This window comes from Amblyomma mixtum, chromosome 5, assembly GCF_055824585.1.
Source record: "Amblyomma mixtum isolate Tamu chromosome 5, ASM5582458v1, whole genome shotgun sequence".
Classification (NCBI taxonomy): domain Eukaryota; kingdom Metazoa; phylum Arthropoda; class Arachnida; order Ixodida; family Ixodidae; genus Amblyomma; species Amblyomma mixtum.
The window spans coordinates 88210994-88234599 of NC_143016.1; the positions used below are offsets into that span (position 1 = coordinate 88210994).

The following is a 23606-nucleotide window of genomic DNA, read 5'->3' on the forward strand; positions in this document are numbered from 1 at the left end:
CCAGCACAAGCAGTTATGTTGCCACAGAAGGCAATGCAGTTCACTTTTGTCTGGCATCTGTGCTGCTGCCTCCACTGTAGGAGGGAGGGGGCCATGTTTGCTGCAGAATTAGTTAGCAACACGATAGCTCAGAAGGAATACAGTTGAATTATGCAATGCTGAGATATGATGAGCTTTTGCATTTAGGACAGCTTCTGCTGCTGTTAAAATTAAATTAGATGCTCAAAAAGGTTAGGCGTGCCTATAAATTAGCTTTCTGTCATTAAATGTGACAGTAGCACTGATAGTCACTAGCCTTAGTGTGATGCTGGTAAATTAGGTGCTCATTTCTTAAGCGGTATTCATATGGGGGAGCTCAGTGTGAAGGGATGTGCATGTCATCGCTGGCCAGTAGAGTGGACCATATCTTCTCCCCGCCACCAATGCCTACATCACTTCATCGCCTTTTGAAGGCACAATGTTTTAGTCATGTGATGCCTGATTGCCTTTGTCTGGGGATGGACAGACCATCTGACAGTGCAGTCGGTGCTGAGGACGGGTGTGCATGTTGCAGAGCTGCCGGTGACGAGCCCCCTTCTGCATGCTTCGCTGCGTGCGATGGACCACTGGCTACGGCACCTACGGGAGTCGCTGGAGGCCCACGGCAGTGCACCCCCCGGCCTGCTGCCGAACTCGCATGTCGAGACTGCGGTTGGCCAGGGCGGAGCACCCGTTCAGGGGCCCCCCATCCTCAAGTATAAGGTGCTCCTTGAACTGGACAACACACCCTTCAGGTGGGCACATTTCTCTGCCCTGCATGTCAAAGGCTGTGTCATTTCAGTGGCAGGCATGATGTTTTATTCAGGGTTAATTATGCTTTGTTGTAACCAAAAACTTCCCATCTTTCCTTGCTGACCAAAGAGGGTACCGTATTTACCCAATTCCAACGCGCCCCCGATTCCAACGCGCACCCAATTTACGGCACCAAAAAAAAAAAAAAATTTCAAGCCCCGATTCTAACGCGCGCCCGATATTGGTAATGAAAAAAAAAAAAAAACTACAAGCCCCGCTTCTAACGTGCATGTGACTTCCACGAATGAAAATAATTTGCAACCGTTTTTATATTTTAAGGGGAGATGCGGGTGAAAAAACCACGATTTTTTTCGATAAAGTCGATTTTGTATTTTCTTGCGTTTTGTATTCCCCCAAGCCTCTTCTTTTATGTGTAAAAAAATCAAAGCCGATAATCAATGGGAAGTTAGTTAAAAATACAATTAAAGCACTCGCGGTGGCTCGCGAAAGTGCGAATTTGACCAAATTTCGGGAACGCGGCATTTCGCTCCATGGCGTCGCCCGCTCTTGAATATTCGGGGGGAAGTAGGCCTACCCATCGTCTACGAGAAGCCACTTCGGCAGCGGCGCATTCTTGATAAAAATACGAAAAAAAAGATTGTTTCTCGACCGAGTCGAGCGTCGCGACTCGCCCTTCAAATCACGTGGTACGATCGGAGCCGTTCCATTGGCTACGAGCATTCCACCGCACGGTCGGGCGCAGACGCTCTTTCTTCGTTCTGCCGCCACCGAGACGTGAACTAACGCTTCTGCCCGGGTTTTTCTCCTATCTCCGCTATGGATGTGACTGAGAAACGAGATTTCGCTCACGCAATTTCCTGACAAAGCATCAGTAGAAAAGAAGGCGCCCCAAGCTTAAGCGGAGAGCTCCGGTTACGGGAGGTTCGTCTGCTGCTAGGCGTAAATGCGGCAACGGCGATGCTTCTTGCGGAGCATACATGACTTCGTCAGTGCGTCTGAGCGAAAGATAAAGATCTTCGATTGTAAAAACGAGCGCGGGAGCGCTGTTATCTGTGAGATCGGCATGATGCGCGACCTCGTCAGCGGCGCGGCGTGCCCCGCCTGCGGACGATGTAATCTCTGTCAGAGAGTCGGCCGCAAAACAGAAAGGAGTCTCATCGTTTTTGGAACTTTACCGCCGAAATGACGCGTTTCCGACAACCGTTGCTTCATCAACATATTCTTCGATCCGTGTATCTTGATCGTGCAACGGCAGTGATGAGGCGTCCGCCCGCGGCAGTGCACGGATACCGTCGCCGTGAACGCGGTCCGTGGTCGCTGAGCACGCGACCAATGACAAGCACCACACCGGTTGAAAACGGCTCCTGCGACGCAGCAAACGACGAGCAAACGTGCTCCCATGTTTCCAGCAGTTAGTGAGCTCCCACATCGTGTAATGGCGATGACGATGGGCAGCTATGGGGCAGTTTCGGTTTGCACTCGAATCCAACGCGCATGCGATTTTGAGACGTATTTTCCCCGAAAAAAGGTGCGCGTTGGAATTGGGTAAATACGGTAATTAGACTTTTGGGTGCATCAATATTCGTAACATACGCATTGTAGCACAGACACAACATGTATGTTATCACCAAAGAGAATGTTGCCGTGGTGCTCCTGAACCAGGAGGGGCATGTTGGCTGAGGAGTACACATTCAGGAGCGTATGTTGTAGTATATTGCCGCGTTTCCACCAGCAGCCGCTGGGTGGCTGCTCTTCGCAAGTCTCGTGCAGCGGCGAGTGAAAGAGGCAGAAGCTCGGTCCCGGCCTCCTCTGGGTGCTGTGCTCTTGGCTTGCTCTCCGGTGCCGTCCAGGCCAACCCCCATTAAAGCCTTTCGGTTACGAGCCCCAACGGCTACGTAACAATATGATCACATGGTGCAGATGGGCTTCAGAGTGTGTGCTGTCATGGGTGTAGGGGTTAGGGTGCGAAGCACCCGTTGGCATCTCTGCTTTGCCCAAGGGGGTTTGAAAAGCCTGGGCTTTCCTTAACTTGCCATCACTGCTGCTGTCTGTGGTGCACTTGATATCATCTTTGGCAAAACAACCTAATGGGCAGCATGTTTGTTGCTGCTGGGTTTTCAATGCGGCCTTTGTTGGAAATTTATTGTAAAACTAGTGAACAGTTTTGCGGTTTGATAGTGCTTATCTACAGTGCTACTACAGGTGGCTGTTTAGTTGGGCAGTGGTGTTCAGAGCACTCAAAAACAGCTTTTGTGAACCAAAACCCCAAGCTTGGCTGCGGCACAGGAGAAATCAGCATGAAACGCAGACTGTACAGAGCAACTAGCTGTAATTCTCCGGGAACCTTGAAAGGGACTTGCTTAGCTTAAAGGTCAGCTGTCTAACTGATGGATTTTTAACATTACTATAGTAATTAGCTACAGCTAATGGAGGCTTTGTAGTGGAATGTTGTGGGACACCCATTCTTCCCCATGTACTTGAAATCTTGGGTGCTTCTTTCTCCGCACTGTTTGAACAACATCATAAAACACACGCTAGACCTAACGTGTAGCAGCTCTTTTCTGGTTTATTGTGTCACACGTATTTGTGGAATGTTGTGCAGTGAGCATAATATAGATAATCTTTTTTTTTTTTAATTGCATCTGCAGCAGGAGCAAGCATCCTGCAGCGCCTCCAGCCCGCAGGCTGTGGAACTACCTCGTGCGGCAGGAAGGAGTGCAGGACCTGTTCATTCGATATCTCTTTTCTCACAAGGCAGCACCATTGCCAGATGTAAGTGCCCAGAATAGTGAGCGAGTTTACCCTCAGACATTGTGTTTACCGAGAACTGGGTAAGTGGCAGTAGTTAGCAAACCCTGAGCAAGTCTAACGCCTTTCTATGTATCAGACCTACTTGGCTCATGATTTGCATGATTTCTATGATTTAGAGGCTTTTCTTTCTCTTTTGTTTGCTTCTTTTTAACAGACGTCAGCTCAAGGACAGGCGAGCAAAGTAAGTAAGAATTATGTGAGGTTATTCAAGGGGGTGTATAAGAAGTTTAGGTTGTGCTCTTTTTTTTTTTTCTCCCATTTTTTTTTGTCATGCTCTTGCGTTTCGCACTTGTTTTAATGAAACAGACAGAGCATCTTGGCTTTCCTAGCTTGAACAACCTATTTTGATGTGGTGGAAAACTGCTTTTCCCAAGATACATGTAATGCAGCTTAAATATTGCCAGGCAATCCTGTCTGTTATTTGAAGGAGTCATAAGCTGGCACTTCGCATTTTTGAAGCCTCAGCATGGTGGTATTTGCCTCCAGCCAGATTATTTGTCATTTCTTGACATGAGAACACAGGAAAGCTAGTGTGAGACAGTTCTGATCAGGCGTGTAGGTTAGAGCTCTTCAAATCTGCCTGATGCACGGTTTAGAGGCATGCCTTTCTTTTCCATTTGATTCTTTTCTACAGACTCCTGTCCAGGCACAGCCTATGAAAGTAAGTAAAAATAGCTCAGGATTGTATTCAGAGAGATATTGTATGCAGACTGTGCCTTTATTTTCTGTGCCTTGTGCCTATGCCTCACGTTTGCTTTAAGCAAGAAAAGGCAGCCTTGCCATTCTCAAATAAAAATTAGGCTTGACTTCGAATATTTGGTTGAGTAGTGAAATATTTGATTTGATTCGAATGTTTGGTTTTCAGCACCTCGAAGTATTCGTGTCGAGAGAATAACGTTTTTGGAACGCTTGCATTGTGCGATTTTGGTTCAATGTTCCTCCTGCAGAACGGTATTGTGGCACGCGCACAGCTGAAGCCCAGACTCTAGGGACACTTCCTAGGCGTATCCACAATCCTAAAAATTAATTCTTCTCAAGCTGTAAATGAAATTGTTAATTTGTACACCAAAGGTAAAACATTTACAGCCTAACCTTTCGGAAGTAAAATTCTACCCTAAGCTAGAATAAAGCCATGCTTCAAAGCAGCAGCTGTATTGTATGCTTTGTCTGGGGTAAGTGGCAGCTGTCTTCTTTGCTTCCTTGCACAGTAGAAAGCTTGGGAGTTCCTCCAGAGTGAATTTAGGCTATAACAAATAGTACTAATGGCTTGTGCTATTGCGTCAATCTTCTGAAGGATCGCATCAAAGGCATATTCCTTCATTAGGCTTTGCTTGTTTCTGCACAGGGCCAAGTGCAGCAGCCAAAAGTAAGTTCTGTAAACTGGCTTCACTAATTCCGAATCTTCAAGAATAACCTTCCTTTCTTAATGCTTTCCTGTTTTGTCTCATATGCCTACAGTTTTAGACCGTGCTCATCAGAACCATATCAGTCATCTTTGACACATACGCACAGAAAACTAGCAGCCTAAATGCTGATCTACCATTCATTTTTTAGGCAGCAGTAGAGAATCACAAGCATGACATTTTTCCCCAGTGATTGTGTGACCATTTTGTCAAATTTCTAGATTTTGAAGTTAAATAATAATGTGGTGGGAATGCTGTGCCAATTGTGCCAACCTGCGCCATTTCATTAAACCTGCTACATATTCCTACAAATGAATGATTATTGATGAAATTGCACCAGTGCTGCATCAAAATACCACCGTGGTGGCTCAGTGGCTATGGCGATCGGCTGCTGACCCGAAAGACATGGGTTTGATCCTGGCCACAGCGATCAAATTTTGGTGGAGGCAAAATTCTAGTGGCCCGTGTACTGTGCGATGTGAGTGCACGTTAAAGAACCCCAGGTGGTCGAAATTTTTGGAACCCTTCACTATGGCGTTCCTCATAGCCTGAGTCGCTTTGGGACGTCAAGCCCCCCCCTAAAAAAGAAAAAGCCATACCGTCAATCAAGAATTGTAGCGAATCCAAGGCGGCACAGGTAACCACAGAAAATGTATAGGCATAAGTCTGGTTTCGTCTCCAATATATGACGAGAAAGATGAACTACGGAGTCCAAATCCACCCCGTTTCAGTTGTTAGCCCTTGTTAGACAAGCCTGGCAAGTCTGAGGCAACGAGCGGAGGAAAATTGTGCTGTTCTTTAAGTCAGAGGCCATGCATATGCGACAAAATGTTTCATCACGGGCAGCATGGCCATATTGGAGTGCAAGAAATTATCTGTGCTATACGGCTTGGTTAGGGTGGCTTTGGTGGCTACCATAGCGTGAGCCCGTGCTCTTTCCGAAGCGATCGCTGTGATCCATGCTGTGACTGGTTTCCTGTTTATTAATTGTGGCATTCCGTAACAGATCTCCTTCAGTCAGAGTGGGTTGAAGGTGTCAGTTAAAATTGCGACACAGGAGTGAACAGTCACGTGATACTTTTCATATCTCGCAGGCATTAAGCTTAAATAAAAGAATAGGTAAATTTAAACTCAAATAAACAGAAACGGGCGTTTCCTAACTTTCTCTCCAGCTTTCAAAAATGAAGTTTTGCACCAGCATTAATGATACAAAGGTTAGCTAATTTATCTTTGTTGAGCTGTTGGGAAGTTAGGTGCATTGAAAAATATGTGGACCTGGTCAAGACGACTGCCTGCAACCCTGCACTACTGATTCAGAACTGCAGGCAGCGCATTGTCATTTTTTAAACATTGGCACCAGTTAGGTTGAAACATCCTATATAATCACATTTCTGCCTTATTTCTCAGTGTCTGGCTCCTGCTACAAAACATGATGAGGCTGTTCCAGATCGAATTTTTGCCTGCTACAAAGCCTGCTCTGAAATGCTCTTGGCGATTCCCATCGCTGAGAAAAAAGGGTGAAAAGTTTAGACAGGAAAGGGTAAACACAATGTTTGCAGCCAGAATGTAGGTATGTCATTCAATGTCGAGAGAACATGCATAGGTGCACAAGTAACACGGTTCCAGCTGTAAACAGCGCCCAGCGAAATCCGAAGTTATTTGAGGAAGCAGTGCACATATATATTGCAGTACTCTTCAATGATGATGGAAATCGAGGAGACACAACAGTCTTTGCGCTGTTTGATTAGTCTGTGTGCTGCTAGCTGAAACTGTCTCATCGTTATATTACTTTTATGGAGCCAAGCAGCCTTTGTGCACTTGCCAGTGTTCACTCAGATAAGGGCATATTGACCTTGCAGGAAGCAGTAGTGGGCACCACTCCCGGGGGTGAAGGAGATGACCGTTCCATTGACGGTGCTGTCCCAGACCCCGTCCGCATCATTCACAAGGACCAGGAGAGCATCTCGGCATTCTGCATCAGCCAGGTGCTTGTCCCAGTCATCTGCCTTGCATCTTTTTTTATTGCTTGTTCACTCGTTCGTTGCTCGTCCATGTGTCACTCTGTCATATCGCAACGTGATAACCCATGTGGTGTGTTTTCTTTTTTTTCAGCTGGTAGATACCAGGTTTTAATTTTGGCTGCAGACAGTTGCAAGTGTAACTTAAAGGGCATGTAGTTTATCAGGAGTTGGAAAGAATGAAGCGGATTAATTTTTGTAGGCAACACATATTTGTTCATTTACACAACTGTGGAGGCCCGTTTCCTCCGATTGTCTCATGGTAGGGGTGTGCAAATATTCGAAATTTCAAATATGAATCAATTATGTTTGATACTCAGCGCTTACTTGTATTCGAAAAATTGATATCTGAGAGTTTCCGGCTATTCTAAAAGTTTTTCAGTATGGTAAAACCACAATATCTGGGCGAATTAATCTGCGATCGAGTGCTGGGAAAACAATACAAATCTGTTCTTTTTGCTTCCTTCTCTATCGTTTATCATGTGGACCAATCACATTCAGACGCTGCTAAGTTTGATCTCATGCGAAATTCCGCAAGTGGGCTTTTCCACATCCGACAACTGATGGGAATTAGATGGCCTTCCACACGCTTCGAACGATCACAAGAAAGTGTGCTATCTTTTTTTATCCTGCCATCATATGTTGCATACCTAAAGCCCACACCCATTCCATTCGTCCTGTTGCCTTCATAATTCTCCTAGCATGAGCACTGCCATCTCCTTTTGGAGGGAAAGCCCACTTGCGGAACTCTGCATGAGGCTCCCGAAGGGGAGAGTCATGGTGTCAACAGGGCAAATGATCATGTAAAAATCCCGCCTATGCACGGTGCATTGTAACCCACACACCTTTTAAATGAGTGTAATGGCAGGCGTGACAACAATCGGAGGACCCCTGTCGTTAAGCCAAAAAAAAATAACCTGGCAATGTAGTTTCGGTTTCTGAGCTTTGCCTCTCACCCACGGCATCAGCAGCTGTTGGCCCACACATCGCCGGTTGTCCAAACTCAGTTCTGCGCTGCTTTCGAGTGCTGAAAGGGCGGGTCACTGGTTATTTCTTTTTTTTTAATAAAAAAGCAGTCTCGCTGTTCCGATGCCAATGTGCAGTGCATTCCCCTCACTTACATCCCTGCATTGTTCTTCCAACAAACTCTTCCTTTCCTTTAAGCTTCTTCCTTCCTTTCTTCTTCTTCCTGTAAACTTATTTCCTTGTATGCAGGCGAATGAAGGAATCCTGTCCCTGGCAACACCAAAGGAGTTGCAGGAACTTGACATCTCGGCCCTGCTGGAACCAGCACCATGGCTGGACGATGAGGCAGAATTCGACATTCTCACCCTGAACAGGTTAGTGTGCCTTGCCATTTGAACAGCAAGCCACATGCCTTCTTTCAAGCCAACACACTGGATATCAACAGTGCAAAGATGGTGTGGGTGCATTTTTTTTTTGTCTTTAAATAAAGCTGGTGGCACTCAAATGAATGTGAAGCACAAAGCATGACAAGAGAGGCTGAACAAAAATTTAAAGGGCAGTGATATTTAACTGATGACTGAATAGACATTGTAACCCTTTTTACATCTAAGGTTGCAAATTCATTCTATACCAAATGTATGCCTTGTGCTCGTTTCCACATGGAGCTTGAGTACAAATTTTTATATCAGTAGTTCCTTATAGTAGCCGGTTCTCTTGATGATGTCGCCACTATCGGTAAACTGTGCGAAGCTGAGCAAGCTGTGTGAAGGGCCTCAGCGTCGGCAGCATCACAAATGCTGAATCAGTGCCAGTGTATGTGCTGCGCAGCATATGCCCAGGTAGATTCCAGCGTGCTGGCAGTGCTGAAAAGAAAGAAGGCCCCAAAAATTACTAAAATGAGTGGCAGGTAAGAGGCCGTTTAATGAATATCCTTTGGGCTTGCGGAGGGCCTCACCTTGTGGCATTGACCATAACCAAATTTTTGGTGAATATTATTTGTGTTGATTGAGTGTGCGCGCACCCATTTCTGCTAGCCAGAGTAGCACAAAAATCCTGAACACCTACGCTTGAGGAAAAATAAAGCGTGGATGGGAAAATGCAATCACCGACACAAAGGTGCACAAATTGTAATCGAAGGAGTAGAAATTCAGTGATGTGGTGAGTCTTTGGAAGCAGCAATTAACTATGCAAGAATTTAATCTCTCTGTGCTGAAAATCTTTTCATTCTGGTGTTCATGTTTGAAATGTCTCATTTGCGTATCATTTATTGCTGATGCCAGTACCATGCCACACTGATATGGTGTTGGAGTGGTTCTTTAGCACCCATAGTATCAATGTATATTAACTGTGCTGGCACCACCCAACTGCCAGAGCTAATTCGATTTGTTATATGTATCCCACCACGGCGGTTCAGTGGTTAGGACACTTGGCTACCAGGTTGAGGATAAAGTTTGGTCTCGGTCGCGGCAACCATGTTTCGATGGAGGTGAAACTCAAGGCACCCATGTGCAGTGTGATGTCAGTGCATGTTAAAGAACCCCAGGTGGTCTAAATTAATCTGGAGCCCTAAACTTCAGCATCTCTCCTATCCCATGTCACTTTGGGACGTTAAACCCCATATTGCTATCATACCATGATTTTGCGCACAATTTCACAATGTGGAGAAGACCAGCACCATGGAACATGGGAATAAATAGTACAGTAGACTCCCTTTAAGATGAACTTGAAGGGACCAGAAAATTTGTTTGTCTTAGTGGGAGTGCCCTTAAAAAACATGTAGGAGCATGCTAATTGTGTCCAAATATATGTTATATGAAAACAATGAATATTCAGACAGAGGATGATTGCAAAAAGAGCATTTATTGCGCTGTGCATTGCTCTATATATGAAGTGAGCTGAAGACAGAACATGAAATAAGTTTATGTTATCCTGAAAATGGCATTGGTGTAGTTTTCTTTCTTTTTTTCATTTTTTTTTCACTGTCTCTTTTTTTTTCTCAAGTCAACGAGCAGGTGCATTTCGAGCAGACGTGTCTTGTAGTATTCTGGGGTGGGGAGCAACACACGGCTCGTGACGAGCACGATGCCGAGATCTGTGCCAATATAGGCGAGATGGTGCACAGAGTTTTCTGTACTAGCAAGAGAGCTTTCCACCAAGAAAGCATGCTCTCGCGATACAGCTTCACCGCAGCTTTGAAGGAATGTACAGGGAAGCGATCATGCGGCGGGTTCATTCTCTTCGTTGAATAACTTTATACAATTTTTTCTTTCCTTAGTGCCGCGGTGACGCCCATGGTGCGGGGGGGACAGTGAGGAGAGCTCTATCGATATTTTTTTTACAGCAAAATCCGACAGTTTGGCATTTCATGGCTTTGTTGCCAATTGGCCGGCAGCGAAAGAAGCATTTATTTCTAAGAAATTTGGATTCGATGTTGACAAAGTTTTTCCCGCCGCTCTGATTCAAACTTGGGATTCTCCTATGACGACACAGGACTAAGTGATGTGAAACATGACGTCCACATGATGTAATGCAGACTCCGTGATTTCTGACGGCCAGCAGTGCGGCCTGGCAGCAGCCGAAAAGAAAGCTACCGCCGGCCGCACGTTGAAGGCATCTATCTGCTATTGCGGCCGTCGCTACCGTCGCTTCGTTTACGTTTGCACTGGCATTTTTCCAGCGTTACGATGGATCTCGTTCTCGAAGTCGTCAATGTAGTTCTAGCAAATAGACACCTTTAGCATACCGTGTACCTTGTTACCGCTAGCGGAATAGCGGGAGCCCGCCTACTTCCGGAGAGCAGGCGCTGATTGGTCCCGATGCTGCAGGCGTGCGCGTAGCTGCCAGATACGTGGCGCCACCTGGCGACGTCAAGGAGATTTGCGCATGCATTGGCTGCGCCTCAGTGCTTCGTGGCTTCTCGTGTTCTATTGTTTCTAGAACCATTGGTTCTAGCAACACTGTTTTGTCCTATGATGTCATCACGCTTGTACTTGAGAGTTTGGCCTGTGGCGGCGATACCTGTATTTTGGTTCTTGCTCTTTTCTACGTTACAAGAGCTTTGTTGTCAGTATGAGTGGCGTTTTTGTAATCAGGAGCTGGTATTCTGTCGATACAAGCCAGCTTAAATTTCTCCTCAGTGTCCCTTTAATCGAAGGACACTCAAAACAGTTAGTCTTAGGTGGATTTTTTTTTTTTATTGAGTCCTATAGAAAACCAACCAAATGGTCTCATTTGTTCATCTTATCTGAGGACTTGTCTTAATGCGAGTCTACTGTACTACGAACAGTAGTACAGCAGTAGTCTTGGAAACTACTTGCCATCTAGGCTGAACATCCACAGTTCTTCACCATGAGGCCTTGGTTTTGATAAATTTCTCTCATAAACCTGTGTTTTTATGTTTGTTTCTTCTCTTTGTCATTCTATACTTTGTGTGTATGCTCGAGCATAATGGTTTACCATCTATTTTTCTGCACCTTCCATGCTATTTGTTTGCAGATGGAAAGTGAGCGGTCGCTCCACTTACACTTGCAAGCACAAACGACCACTGAAACTGTGAGATCTGTGCACTGCCCTGCACCATGTGGCACACTGTCCTATGCTATTTCACACAGCACATAAACATTGGGTGGTGCATGGTGATTGCGGGAGTTGCTGCAACTGGTGGAGGCTTGTCTGAGCACAATAGGTCTTCGGGTTTCTAACATCACACAGGCATTGGCAATTTTCACGAAGTCGGCACCACACTGTGGCGGCAGCGCGCACTAGCCCAGGGAGGATCGGGGCACATGGAACCATGTCGTTAACTCAGTTGCCCGAGTTGTCTGCTGGCACATTTAGATGTTGCTGCCAAAATTTGCTGTAAAAATTTACCTTAGGAGTGCTGTTGCACGGATTTCTGATGCTAACAAGATAGAAGTAGCTGCTGAGCGTGATTGCGAGAGATTTGTGGTACCAGCAGTACAGAGAGAGCATGGGAACAGAAAGTTTCCACACTGTGGTGGAATGCTTGCAGAACCATGACACCGCAGTTGTCAAGCACCCATCCTATATTTCTAGAGATTTGCCTGGACTAGAAAGGCCTTCTTTAATACGAGGTGCTGCTTGTTAATGTATAAATCTTTGAGCACACATGATTAAAGGGCATATTCGAAACTCGAAGAGTTTTGTGCATGACTGTCCATACACTTGCAGGCCTTATTAAGGCATGTCTATAAGGTGATGCTTTGTTATCCACGGGGAGGAAGGATGTGCGAAATAATGATTTCATTCTGATCGTTCTTGCTCTTCGATTGCGCCATGCCCGTGCTGTCGCTGGAATAAATAAGAGGTGTGGGCGGTTAGCAAGAATCTGATGAAATCGGAAGAAAAGATTGGTATTAATATAGCAACCTTACATTCCTTACATGCCTTCCATCCACTGCTTAAGAACAAACTGAGAGCACTGGGTGCTGTTAATTTATCCGAGAAGAAAGTGTGCAGAAAAAGGCAACCTCATTATTGTCGCTGTTCATCTATACCCACAACTAGAAATGCATATTCATATTTAAAGTAGCACATAGTTAATAAAGCATATGAACGTGAAAAAATGCTAGAGCGTGGCTTTATCAATTTAAACCGAAGTGACAGTAGTTGGCATACTTTTCTTGCTTGTTTCCTACGAAACAGCATGTCAAAATGACATTCCTGGGTCATCCCTAACTGACCTTAGTGTTTTAGTAATTCACCCATTGCACAAGAGCCTTCATTGTTGAGGTCATTGACCTTAAATTCTTTCCCAAGCGCACATCGAAACTGTTCTGCTTTCATGCTGGCTATTTTAGAAGGCCAGACAGCGATTTCTCTCTCATTTCTCGTTACGTCCTGTGCACTGTTTGGCTCCCACAATGTTGCCATCATCGACAGACAGGCGCGTTTGTTATGAAATTTTAAAACAAGTGCAAGGCTGACCCCAGAGGCAGCCCTCCATAATACTGCCATGTGTGATCAATTGAGGCACCCCTGTAGGCCGTGAAAATCGCCAATACCTTGCGCACACCTCTCAGTATTGACTTGTATCCATCTCTGTTGGTGCCACTGTTTCCTAATGTTATGAATTAATATATGGACTGTGCCTTTGCCTTCTAACCTGTGGACCTGGAGGGATTGTTCGGTGTGAGGTTCATGTCAGTGTTTATTTGCTTCAACAGAGTTTATCACCTTCAAGTTTTTGGTTACATTCCGAGGTTACATTTTCTTTTGGTTGTCTTTCTTGCATGCTAAATTTATAAACCACTCCAATGAAAGACACATAAATGCAGTGTAATTGTGGCATTGCATCTGGAATGAGTGTCTTGTGTCTAATACTTCAGTTTGTAATGGTTGTATGTGCATCACACATTTGGCAGGGTTTGTACCATGCACTATAGTAGTGAACATTTTAAAGCAGTTCATAATTTATTGTGACAGTCTATTTAATTTTTGCTTTTCTAAGCAGTGTACAGTATGAACTTGGGATGAAGCCGCATTTTATCAGTTTGTCTTGTATATGAATAACCAGAATAGCAGTCAAGTGGCACGGACACTGTGTGTGTGCAGAGGAAGATGATCTGCTGCTCATTGTGCCTAATACTGTATAGGCTTATGTAAGGGCCGCACTTTTTTTTTAATTCGGGTGTAAATTTTGAAGCCACAGTCCATACTTGAATTTAAAAACAGTGTAGTACAACCATATTTTTTTCTCATTTATCTAGACCAAAACGGGGTGCGGTCCATGCATGCACTAAACCTTCATTAATGAGGAGGCAGTTTTTATTCTGAGCTACGAGAGACAGCCTACATGCAAACAATTCAAAGCCACTTGAAGCGCTCCTGACATCTCTGCACCACCTTTGAAAGTGAAAGGTTCCCCCTAGTACATATTGTTGCTCCCTCTGTGAGGACCCTTTTGTAGTGCCACTTCTGTTGACATAGGGTTTCGTCTTTATTTTGCTGAACCGGGTGTGCACGTGGACAGTGGTGCATTGCATCCTCGTGCAATGTTCTGTGTCTCTGGTGCAGGCCTCCTGAGCCAGCAGCTGGCCAAGCACTGGATTTCCTGGTGGTGCAGCATCCTCTGGATCGGCACAACACCGCTGCAGGGCTGGCCATGCCCACTGCGTCTGCATTCACCAGCCCCACCAGTGCCAACCCGCCCCCCCTAGCTGCGCAGACGGGCAGGGGGACCACCATGGTGAGTTTCCGGCATCCCCTTTCAGTCGCGTTCTGATGCTACCACACCTTCTGCTGCACTTGTTGCTACTCTGCTTTGCAAAATACTTTTTTAATAGTTGTGGACATGTGTTCATTTCGCCAGAAAGTGCGCTATATAAGACAATTTGCAGCAATGGTTATGTCACCTGGGTTTTCTAAAGGTATAGCAAAATGAGAACAGAGTAGCACTGGCAGTATTTTTGGGCACGCATCTTCATTTAGGCATCCTTGCATAACTGGCAGCTGCTACTGTTTTCTAATTGTAACGAGAAATTGTGATGGGGCATGGCTTCACTTTCCGAACTGGTGCATACAGCAGCAGAGTGCAGTTCACTGGCACTGTGTGGTGCATAGTGTACTACGCGAAGGTGAAGTCAAGCAGCAATCTTCAGCTTTTGTCATACCAGGGCTTGACTGCTCTGCTGCCAGCTGCTGCTTTGGTCCTCAGTGGCAGAGTCAGTTCCCAGAAGACGGGTGTGCCTGGTGGAAGGCTTTGTTGTGATCAGGGTGTCCCTCGATCATAAATTCTTCCTTCTGCTTACAGCACCCTGTGTTGTATTGTGCTGTATGCTCTTCAGTATTTTCTTGCTGCCCAATTCACAGTGCTGCTTTGTAACTCTCAATAAACTTTTGCTGTGGTAAACTCAGCAGTGTGCTGCGCTGAAGATTCTGCACTTTCCATGTGGTGTGGCATATGGACGAGCACTTCATTGTACAAAAACACATTTTATTTTAACACTGGGCATTGTAGGCAGCTACATAGTGTCTCACTCATGGACTCCTTACTGACACTGTAATGCAGTTCATCAGAGATTAAAAAATTTCATATGACCTTTATGGGGCAGTGATATATGCTGGGATGCAAAAGCCAGTGGGTACAAGGAAAGGGAACAAGCAAAGGCAGCATTTTTCTCACTCTTAAGGGGCAGTAGAGATGATTTCATGCATTGCTGAGATTGCATTGAAGATTGGGTTGTTTCTATCGTGTGTTTTGGTATTTTTGTCTCTGAACATAGAGCTTTAAACTTAGATATTGAAAAATTTTGGTCATGAGTGCAAACAGAAAGCAAAGTGTATCATAAGAGATATCTATATGTATTGTGCATGCCTCAAAGCTGCGAGGAGTGGAAAAATGACATGTTGCTTGGTGTTGAGCTAGCCTAGCAGCAGTTTTTCACATACTACTGCATGTCTTTAACTCTCAAATAACTAGCCATTTACCCTGTTGTTTCACTAACAGTTAGGTCTTGTCTTCCCTTTCTTCCTCCCTCTAATTTTAATTTTCCCAATCATGGCTCTTTACAACCTTGAACATCTCTTCCCCCAATCCCCTTTCTGTTGGCACATTCAAAATTTAATTGCCCTAAAAGATGAAAGGGCTGAATTTCCCTGGGAGCACTAATGCCCACTTCTGTCAGATTGTCCTCGAACGGAGCCGTCTCATGATCAAGCCGGTGAGTAGTAGCGGGTTTATAGAAGTGGCGACTGCTGTTCTGCTCCTTGATGTTTCACTTTCACACTTTTGCTGGTTTCTTTTATTGTGGTTGCATGATGAATGCTTGTTTCTTTATTTTTCTTTGTTGGTATTTAACTTGTTTTGCTCTCGCGAAGAATGTGATGGCACACTCAGTGAACCATTAAACATAGTAGGTTTGCTTAAGGCATGACAACACACTGTTCTGTTATCAACACGCATGAAATGATTGAAATCTCTAGTTGGCTGGATACTAAGTGTTATGCACATGAGGCTGCATGACAAGGCCTCAGCACTACCAGCAGGTGCTCATTTGAAAGGGGTACTTGTGAAATTATTGCCCCCCTCAATGTTTGTGGCTGGTGCACATACCTGTAATAATGCCAAAGGGGCTCTAAAACACCTGTTGTCACAGCTACGCTTTCTTTTTCTCTGAGGATTTTCTTCTTTCCTGTACGTTGCTAGCATGTCTGAGGCTAGCGCATGGTAGAGGGTCGTGCATGCTGGAGGGCAGTGCATGCAGCACATTCAAGTGCTCGGCTGATCGTGCCATTTTTGATGCATCTTCTTGCAGCAGAAGCTCTACTGGCCACTTTCTTTTGGGTAAACTGTGTTGATGTGAGCATAGTCTTTGGTAACAGAAAACTCCTACACGCACCTGCTCCCCTGTGCGGATGTTATCCAGGCTGCCTGGGAAGTGGGTGCTTCTGAAAATGCACCTCTGTAGCCATGTGATCCAGGTATACTTGGCCTTTGGGATCTTTGAATGGTCAGTCCTCTGGGCTGGTTGAGGTGTTGTTCAGCTGTTGCTGTTGCTTCCCTGCTCCAGAGGCAGGTCACAAATCTGGGAGGTGTTTTTATGCAATAGCATAAAAAAGCTTGTCGAGCCATTTAGCAGTATCGCAGTCTCGTGTCACACCTGGCCCTAGGGTGTGAAATAAAAGAACACAGAATTGGCCACGAGTGAGATTTGAGCCCGCGGTGGCACGAACAGATCAGCTTCGCTGGCCGCTGCATTAAGGCAAGTCCATACAAATCATGCAAAAATGGTGAATGGCCGCCCGAACGGCCACCCGGCAGCATCCGTCCAGCGGCCGATGGCTGTCCTCCGTCTGTCAAGCTGAACTAGATATATTCACCAGGCAGTCAGCCACTTGCCCGAAGTGGCTAATGCAGGTTGTCGGCGTAGACCAATGTGGACGTGACCGTGTCCGACTTCGCCCGCCTCTACATGCCGCTCTACATTCAGGCAACATGGCGGCGCCCGTCGAAGCGGGGCCTCTCACTTCACCACAGATTCGTTGTTGCCGCTACACTGCACCTCACGTTCACTGCAAATGAAAGGCGCACGAAGCTTTCGGTTTGACTGGAGACACCTGCACCTCAAAATTTTAGCGATGAAGTGTGCGAACTTTTCAGATTGGTTGGTTGGTTGGCTTTTGGGGAAAGGAAATGGCGCAGTATCTGTTTGGCATATCAGTGGACACCTGAACTGTGCCGTAAGGTGAGGGACAAAGGAGGGGTTGAGAGAAGAAAGGAAGGAAGAGGTGGTGTTGTGGAGGGCTCGGGAATAATTTCAACCACCTGGGTATCTTTAACCTACACTGACATCCCACAGCACACGGGTGCCTTATGCGTTTCGCCTCCATCAAAACACGGCTGCTGCGGCCGGATTTGAACCCGGGTACTTTGCTTCTGGATTTTCAGAGCTGCTTGGCCAGTACACGTTGTATGAAGTCTGAAAGTATGAGAGGTTCAAACAGGTTTATGATTTATGGTCCAGAAAGGGGTTAGAAAAAATATTTCGTCCTCTTTGTCGCCACTGAATAAATGATGGCTTAATTGTAAATGCTAAGCTGGTGTTTTCACCGTTTTACTGAGTATATAGAATAACACACCATTTCTAACAACTTTGAAATCATGGCGGCGGTAGCCTGACCGCTGTTTTTCATCGCATATGGTGGAGCACACGGAGCAGTTCATGTTTACTGATGTCTTGCACATCATTCTTAAAAAAGAACACAACCAAAATTTAGTGTCTTTACTCCTTTGAATCACATATTGTAAGTAGTCACTTCTGTGCTGATGGAACAGCCACTGTTCTTAACCTTTCTTGAGGCCAGATGTATTGATAGTATTGCTGCTTCTTTGTGTTGTGTTGATATTTAATGCTATTGTGCTATTTCTTGCATTCATACTAGTCATATGATCTACAACTGGTTGTGAACTGGGAAAGTTGTGCACTGAATTGCTAGTGTATCGCACTTAAGTTTGTAATTAGTCACTCACCTTAGCGACTCATTTCCTTCCTTACAGCTGAAAAGGCACCGTGTGGACTCAGTTCGGCGTCTGGCTTCTCACCCAGTGCTTCCACTTTGTAAGCCTTGTTCACTTTTTCTCTCAAAATTATGCCGTTGGTGTATTTTTGTATCATGTTCATATGTTAACCAGTAGTACACATATGCTTTAGCTGATCTGAATCCAGGGCATCAAAGCCAGAAAAGCATTCAGAGCATTCATTTCAGCTTGCAGTTCATTGAGCACTGAAAACATTATTTCTTCCAATTGTTGGTTAAGGCCGATGCTAACACACCCTGTGTTTCTTAGTTCTACTTGTTGTTACTGAATAACTGGGGCATCTTTTACTCGGGCGTTATTGTTCCCTTTTTGGCAATGTTGCAGACCTGTCTGGCTGCCAGGATGGCTCTGTCAGCTTGTGGGAGTGGGGCCATTCACAGCCAGTGTCCACCCCTAGGCTGGCGGGCACCTTTGCCAAAGTGACCAGCCTGTTGTTCAACCAGCAGGGGAACAAGGCAAGCAGACCGTGCTGGTCTCTTTTTTTTTCCCCTCTGTTTTTTTTATAATGGGAGCAAGCTCTTTACTTTGTACCCTAGAACTCTGAGTTGTTGCGAAGGCTAAAGGGTGCACTGGAGTGGTTGCTTTTGTATAACTAGGGGTGACTTCAATGGTAACAAACTTTGCCAGCCTTTGTGGAGTTATAAATTTATTGCTTAGCTTCTGTTATGCCGTGCAGTTATAGTCAGGTGTGCAGCTTAAGTGGGGCTGTCCTCTTGCAGTGTGTCTTTAGTGGAAAATTTGGAAAAAATGTATGTTTGTAGGTTTCTAGCACTTTCGCAGCAAATGGCAGTGTGGTCTGTCATATAGATAGCCCCCAGTGTTAGGTTGGTGATGATGTGTTTCTTGTCTTTGCCACCTTTTACTCAGACGTGTGCTTAGAGAGTGTTTCCAAAGCCGGATAGGAAATATATTATTGCTCGATCCTTCAGGCACTGAGACGGTCATGCTGGACATAGCCTGACTTTTCAATTTCAGTTTGGAGTCACTGATGGCGACGGAAATCTGAGCCTTTGGCAAGTCAGCATGACATCCACTAATGCCAAGCCATTTTTCGTAAGCCTCTTGCTTCATTTTTATTTGTTAAGTGGGCACATATCTTTGTATGCCTTGCTTTTGCATGCATGAGGGCACCACAGGAAAAAAAAAAGAAGATATTTAATGTGTATGCATTTCTATATGCAGTTTAATGAAGATGAGGACAAACTGAAGTTTGCCTGTAATGATAAATTATGACATCCTAAAAACAAGCAGGCTATTTTCACTGGATATAAGCTAGAAAAGGCAAAAAGAAAAAGAAGTACAGGTGTCACTGCCAGCTACTGTATTCACATGCAGACTGCGACGTCAAGAACAATTTTTCGAGCCGCCGCGGTGGCTCAGTGGTTATGGCGCTCGGCTGCTGATCCAAAAGATGCGGGTTCAGTCCCGGCCGCGGCGGTCGAATTTCGATAAAGGTGATTCTAGAGGCCCATGCACTGTGCTATGTCAGTGCACATTGAAGAACCCCAGGCAGTCGAAATTTCCGGAGACCTTCACTATGGCGTCCCTCATAGCCTGAGTCGCTTTGGGACGTTAAACACCATAAACCAAACCAAACCAACTAAGAAAATTTTTGTGCAAGGATCTCCGAAGCTTGGCTACACCACTGTTCACTTGCAAATGGGGACCACAGAGTCCTTTTTATTCTTGTTGTTGACGGGTTTAGATTTAGTGGCAGGGAAAACGAAAGTTCCATTTTTAAGTGCAATCTTCTCAGCAGCAGTAAATGTCTTTTGCTGCTTAACAAATATTAATGTGTCCACAAAGAGCCAGTCATGCTGGATCACTACTGGATCATAATCTAGCAACAAGCGTCATGTAGTCACTTTTTATTGTCTATGAAGGTTGCTGAGAAATAGTATTCATCAAACAGATATGTACTAGTTAATCATCAATGTGCACTTCCTAAGAAACCCAATGCCTTTAAATGCTACTCCACTTCAAAACACAGTGTAGTTAGGTTAGAAGTTTGCAGGGATAGGGTAGCCGCGGCTACCCTATTGGAGAGATGTGGGAGAAGCCTTTGCCCTGCAGTAGACGTAGTCAGGGCGATGATGATGATGATGATGGTTAGGTATCCTGCTTTTGAAGTCTTTGAAGTGGACATGTGATTATGTTTGTGGGACTGCTACCTGTGCCCTCTGCACTGTGCCGCCTTGAAATCCTCTTGGATGTCAGGGGAATCGTCGTCCTCTGTACGCCCTGCTTGTGTGCCTCAGTTTTTTCTGTGTACTAAGCCATCCTGTTGATGTGTCTACTGCCTCTTCCTTCCAGAGTGCGTCGTGCCATTCCAAGCAGGCCAGCGACTTTGCCTTCGTCAGCTCATCTAGTCTGATAGCCACAGCGGGACACTCAACTGAGAACCGCAACGTCTGCTTGTGGGACACGCTTCTGCCCCAACGCAAGGCACTTGTGGCCTGTGAGACTGCTTTTTTTTTCTTCTCACAGATCGTGAACCAGAGAGGAAAAATCGGAAGAACTTAAAAAATGGTGTAACTACCAGCGTATCTGCAAAGTGCAGCTTAATCACAAGTCAGCCTTTTCTTTTCTCATGTAAACAACACAAAGCAAAACTGCAGGGCACAGTCACATTAGTGCTTAACAGCGTCATGCTGTAGCCAGAGAGCTTTTCAATTAAAAAATATAAAGTCCATTACCTGATGTAACAGCAAACTGACTGCTGAGAAAAAAAAATATGCAACAGAAGTATGCAATACCTTTCATGCTGATCTCGCAGACAGTTAAGTCCATGAAGTCCTTCGCATGACAGCTTGATAGAAGACGTCGCACCTTATTGCATAGGTAATAACTAGGTGGCGAGAAATGTCAACGTGGGGTTCACTTTTTTATCATTGCATTGGAGATCGTTCCCAGTATGTGCATATGCATCATATCTCTTTCACCTTCAGCTGGTCCTTGCGCTCTCATTGCAGGCATCCTGGTCTGATAAAGGGACTGGCTGTTAATTACTCAAAATTGGATCTGAGATTCTATTGTGCATCTTGTTCAAAGATTGAAGTGCATTGTATGTTCTCTACATACATAAATTGTGCATGTTATGATAAAAGACTCAATTCTTTTTTTAAAAAGTAAAACTCCCATTCGGGCTAGTTGGTTTATAGTGAAAGTAATAAGACGGAGCGACCAACAAGAACAGAGAAGGTACACAAACGATGGGACCAGTGCCAAAAATGCAGACAATTAGTTTTATCAGAAAGCCACTGTACATATTTTATGCATTTTTTTTAGTACTCGTGGTCAATTTAAAATGAGAGCATGGTGCTAGAGTTGCCAAACATTACCAGTATTCAAATTGACAAATGGGAACGATGTTATGGAATGCATTGCGAGAACGTCTTGGGTCACTTAAAAAGCGTGCATGCAAAGGCTGACCATTTTCATGCTGAAAGGCACTGAGACTGGCTAGTTACATTTGAAAGCAGAATCTTAAAAGAGCTTCGTTATCGTTCTGGCTGTGACTATATTGTGCCTGTGGAAACACACAGCTTGCCATCATTCTTGAAGTGCAGTTGGGAACACTGTCACAACACAACTTTGATCAACACTCTGGTTTTAGCATTTTATTATTAATGTGCCTTGCTCTTATCCTCATGGACAGCTCTAGAGGTACCATATTGTTCAGATGGCATTCATACAGAAGGTGCAGATTGTGTGATCTTTTCTTCTTGGACTCCCTTTGATGACGGTGTTATTTTACTCTCATTTCAGCCTTTAATTGCCACGAGCATGGCAGTTCAGCTGTAGTGTTTGCACCACAAAACCAGCTCCTGATTTCAGCTGGCAAGAAAGGAGACGTCTGTATCCTTTTTAGTGCACTAGCGCTTATAGTGGCCATTCCCCATATTTAGCCATTGTTTGTTTGTCTGAAGCCAGTTTTATGGCAGGCTGCTCACGTGCCCATTGAGTGGTGGGCAACCTGCCCAGATATATATATATATATATATATCTGGGCAGGTTGCCCACCACTCAATGGGCACGTGAGCAGCCTGCCATCCTATATATATATATATATACACACCTGGGCAACGCAGGATGCTCAATTAAATCTGAGAGGCTGCTTGGGAAGAGCAACCTGGATCGCAACCAAACCAAAGTCCCATCGATGGCAGCACCTGCCATAGAAGGGCGTTGGCATATCGCTTGACCACTACACCGCTGCGCCAGGAGTGGTAGGAAGACTCCCAGGTTTCTGTGATTGAGAAATTCCGCATACAGTTAATGGACGCTAACCCATTATCGCTATCTTAACAACTGCCATCTGTGGACACTGGATCTGTACACCGGAAGTGAAAACTTAACTGCTAACGCACCTGATTCACATTCGGTCTGACTATGCAAATCGACCATAATTTTTTTTTATATTGTTTTTGCTGTACGCCAAAGGTTCTGTTGAATAGCTTGCATCTGGTGCACACCTTGTTTGTGCATGGCCCTCCTTCATTTGAACTCTGGTTCTCAATACAGAACCTTTGTCCTGTCACAGTACAGTACAGTACATGAATGCCGTATGTGGTCCATTTGCCGTTTCGTTATTCCGAAATTTGTGTGGTGCTACATTCCGCAATAATTTGTTTTCAGTCCACTGATAGCAGCAATTGCTTGTGCGGTACCACAGTTAATAGTCGCAACACTTCTCAATTTGGCTGGTCAGAAATGTAGCATCCGCAAGCAACAGTCCTACACCATGAAAAAAAAGTGTCTGTACAAAGAGCAGCGTTCCATTTGTACGACCACTGCAGTGTGAGAATGTCAGTATGAGTGGGTACACAGCATGCAGAACTTTCTGCGCTTCTTCTTTCCCTGCCTTGACCTTTCTGTGGCCAGTCATATTTGACGTGCGGCAGCGACAGCTGCGCCACAAATTCCAGGCACACGATACAGCCATCAAGTGCCTTGCCCTGGACCCCCGGGAAGAGTACTACATTACTGGCTCTGCTGATGGGGACATCAAGGTATGGTCATTGCCAGCGATGCCCCGTATGATGCCTTAACATGGTTTGTGGTACAGGACCGTGCTTGTGCACACCAAGTGCACGAGTGTTTTTTTATGCCTGAGCATGACAAGGGTATGTTTCCTTGGCACCTATGGCACGGCAATTTTTGGCACAAACGTTTTTTGAAAGCAGAATCATCCTTCAAAAAAAAATATCAACTCTGGCGCACAAGTTTCATTTTTCTTCTTGCATGAGCCTGTCGACTCCAGCTGCATTTTGAGGGTGCACTAAAGAGGAATCTGAAGTCGGTCTTTTTACCATGGGAACTCGATCTGCACGTTCTGAGCATTCCTAGAAACTCCGAACTACTGTCCTGTGCGGCCGATTTCCCTAATTTAAATCAGATTAAGCGTCCTGGCTCCCGCCTTTTTTTTTTTTAACTCACCGCTGAAGGCATATTCGGGATCTATGCACGCTAAAATTTTAAGGCCTAATTTGACCTCCAATCACTAAAAAATATTTTCCACCTATGAAAAGCGGAAACGGGGATTTCAGAGCGAAA

The 23606-nt window shown here is 45.1% G+C and overlaps 1 protein-coding gene across 9 annotated transcripts in view; it reads left to right on the top strand.

The window, feature by feature from the left end:
- Window positions 1-23606, top strand: part of Rbcn-3A (rabconnectin-3 alpha) — a 96078-nt gene that overhangs the window by 69810 nt on the left and 2662 nt on the right. For 3 of the 9 annotated variants that reach the window (XM_089545457.1, XM_089545456.1, XM_089545458.1), the window contains 15 exons: window positions 554-773; window positions 3441-3564; window positions 3758-3784; window positions 4238-4264; window positions 4949-4969; window positions 6866-6991; window positions 8240-8364; window positions 14027-14198; window positions 15589-15672; window positions 18009-18069; window positions 18375-18505; window positions 19026-19103; window positions 20364-20508; window positions 21819-21908; window positions 22935-23062. In XM_089545457.1, coding sequence (XP_089401583.1) covers window positions 554-773; window positions 3441-3564; window positions 3758-3784; window positions 4238-4264; window positions 4949-4969; window positions 6866-6991; window positions 8240-8364; window positions 14027-14198; window positions 15589-15672; window positions 18009-18069; window positions 18375-18505; window positions 19026-19103; window positions 20364-20508; window positions 21819-21908; window positions 22935-23062 — 1559 coding nt within the window. The remainder of the gene's footprint in view (window positions 1-553; window positions 774-3440; window positions 3565-3757; window positions 3785-4237; window positions 4265-4948; window positions 4970-6865; window positions 6992-8239; window positions 8365-14026; window positions 14199-15588; window positions 15673-18008; window positions 18070-18374; window positions 18506-19025; window positions 19104-20363; window positions 20509-21818; window positions 21909-22934; window positions 23063-23606) is intronic. The other 6 variants (XM_089545465.1, XM_089545459.1, XM_089545460.1 and 3 more) reach the window with 6 other exon arrangements.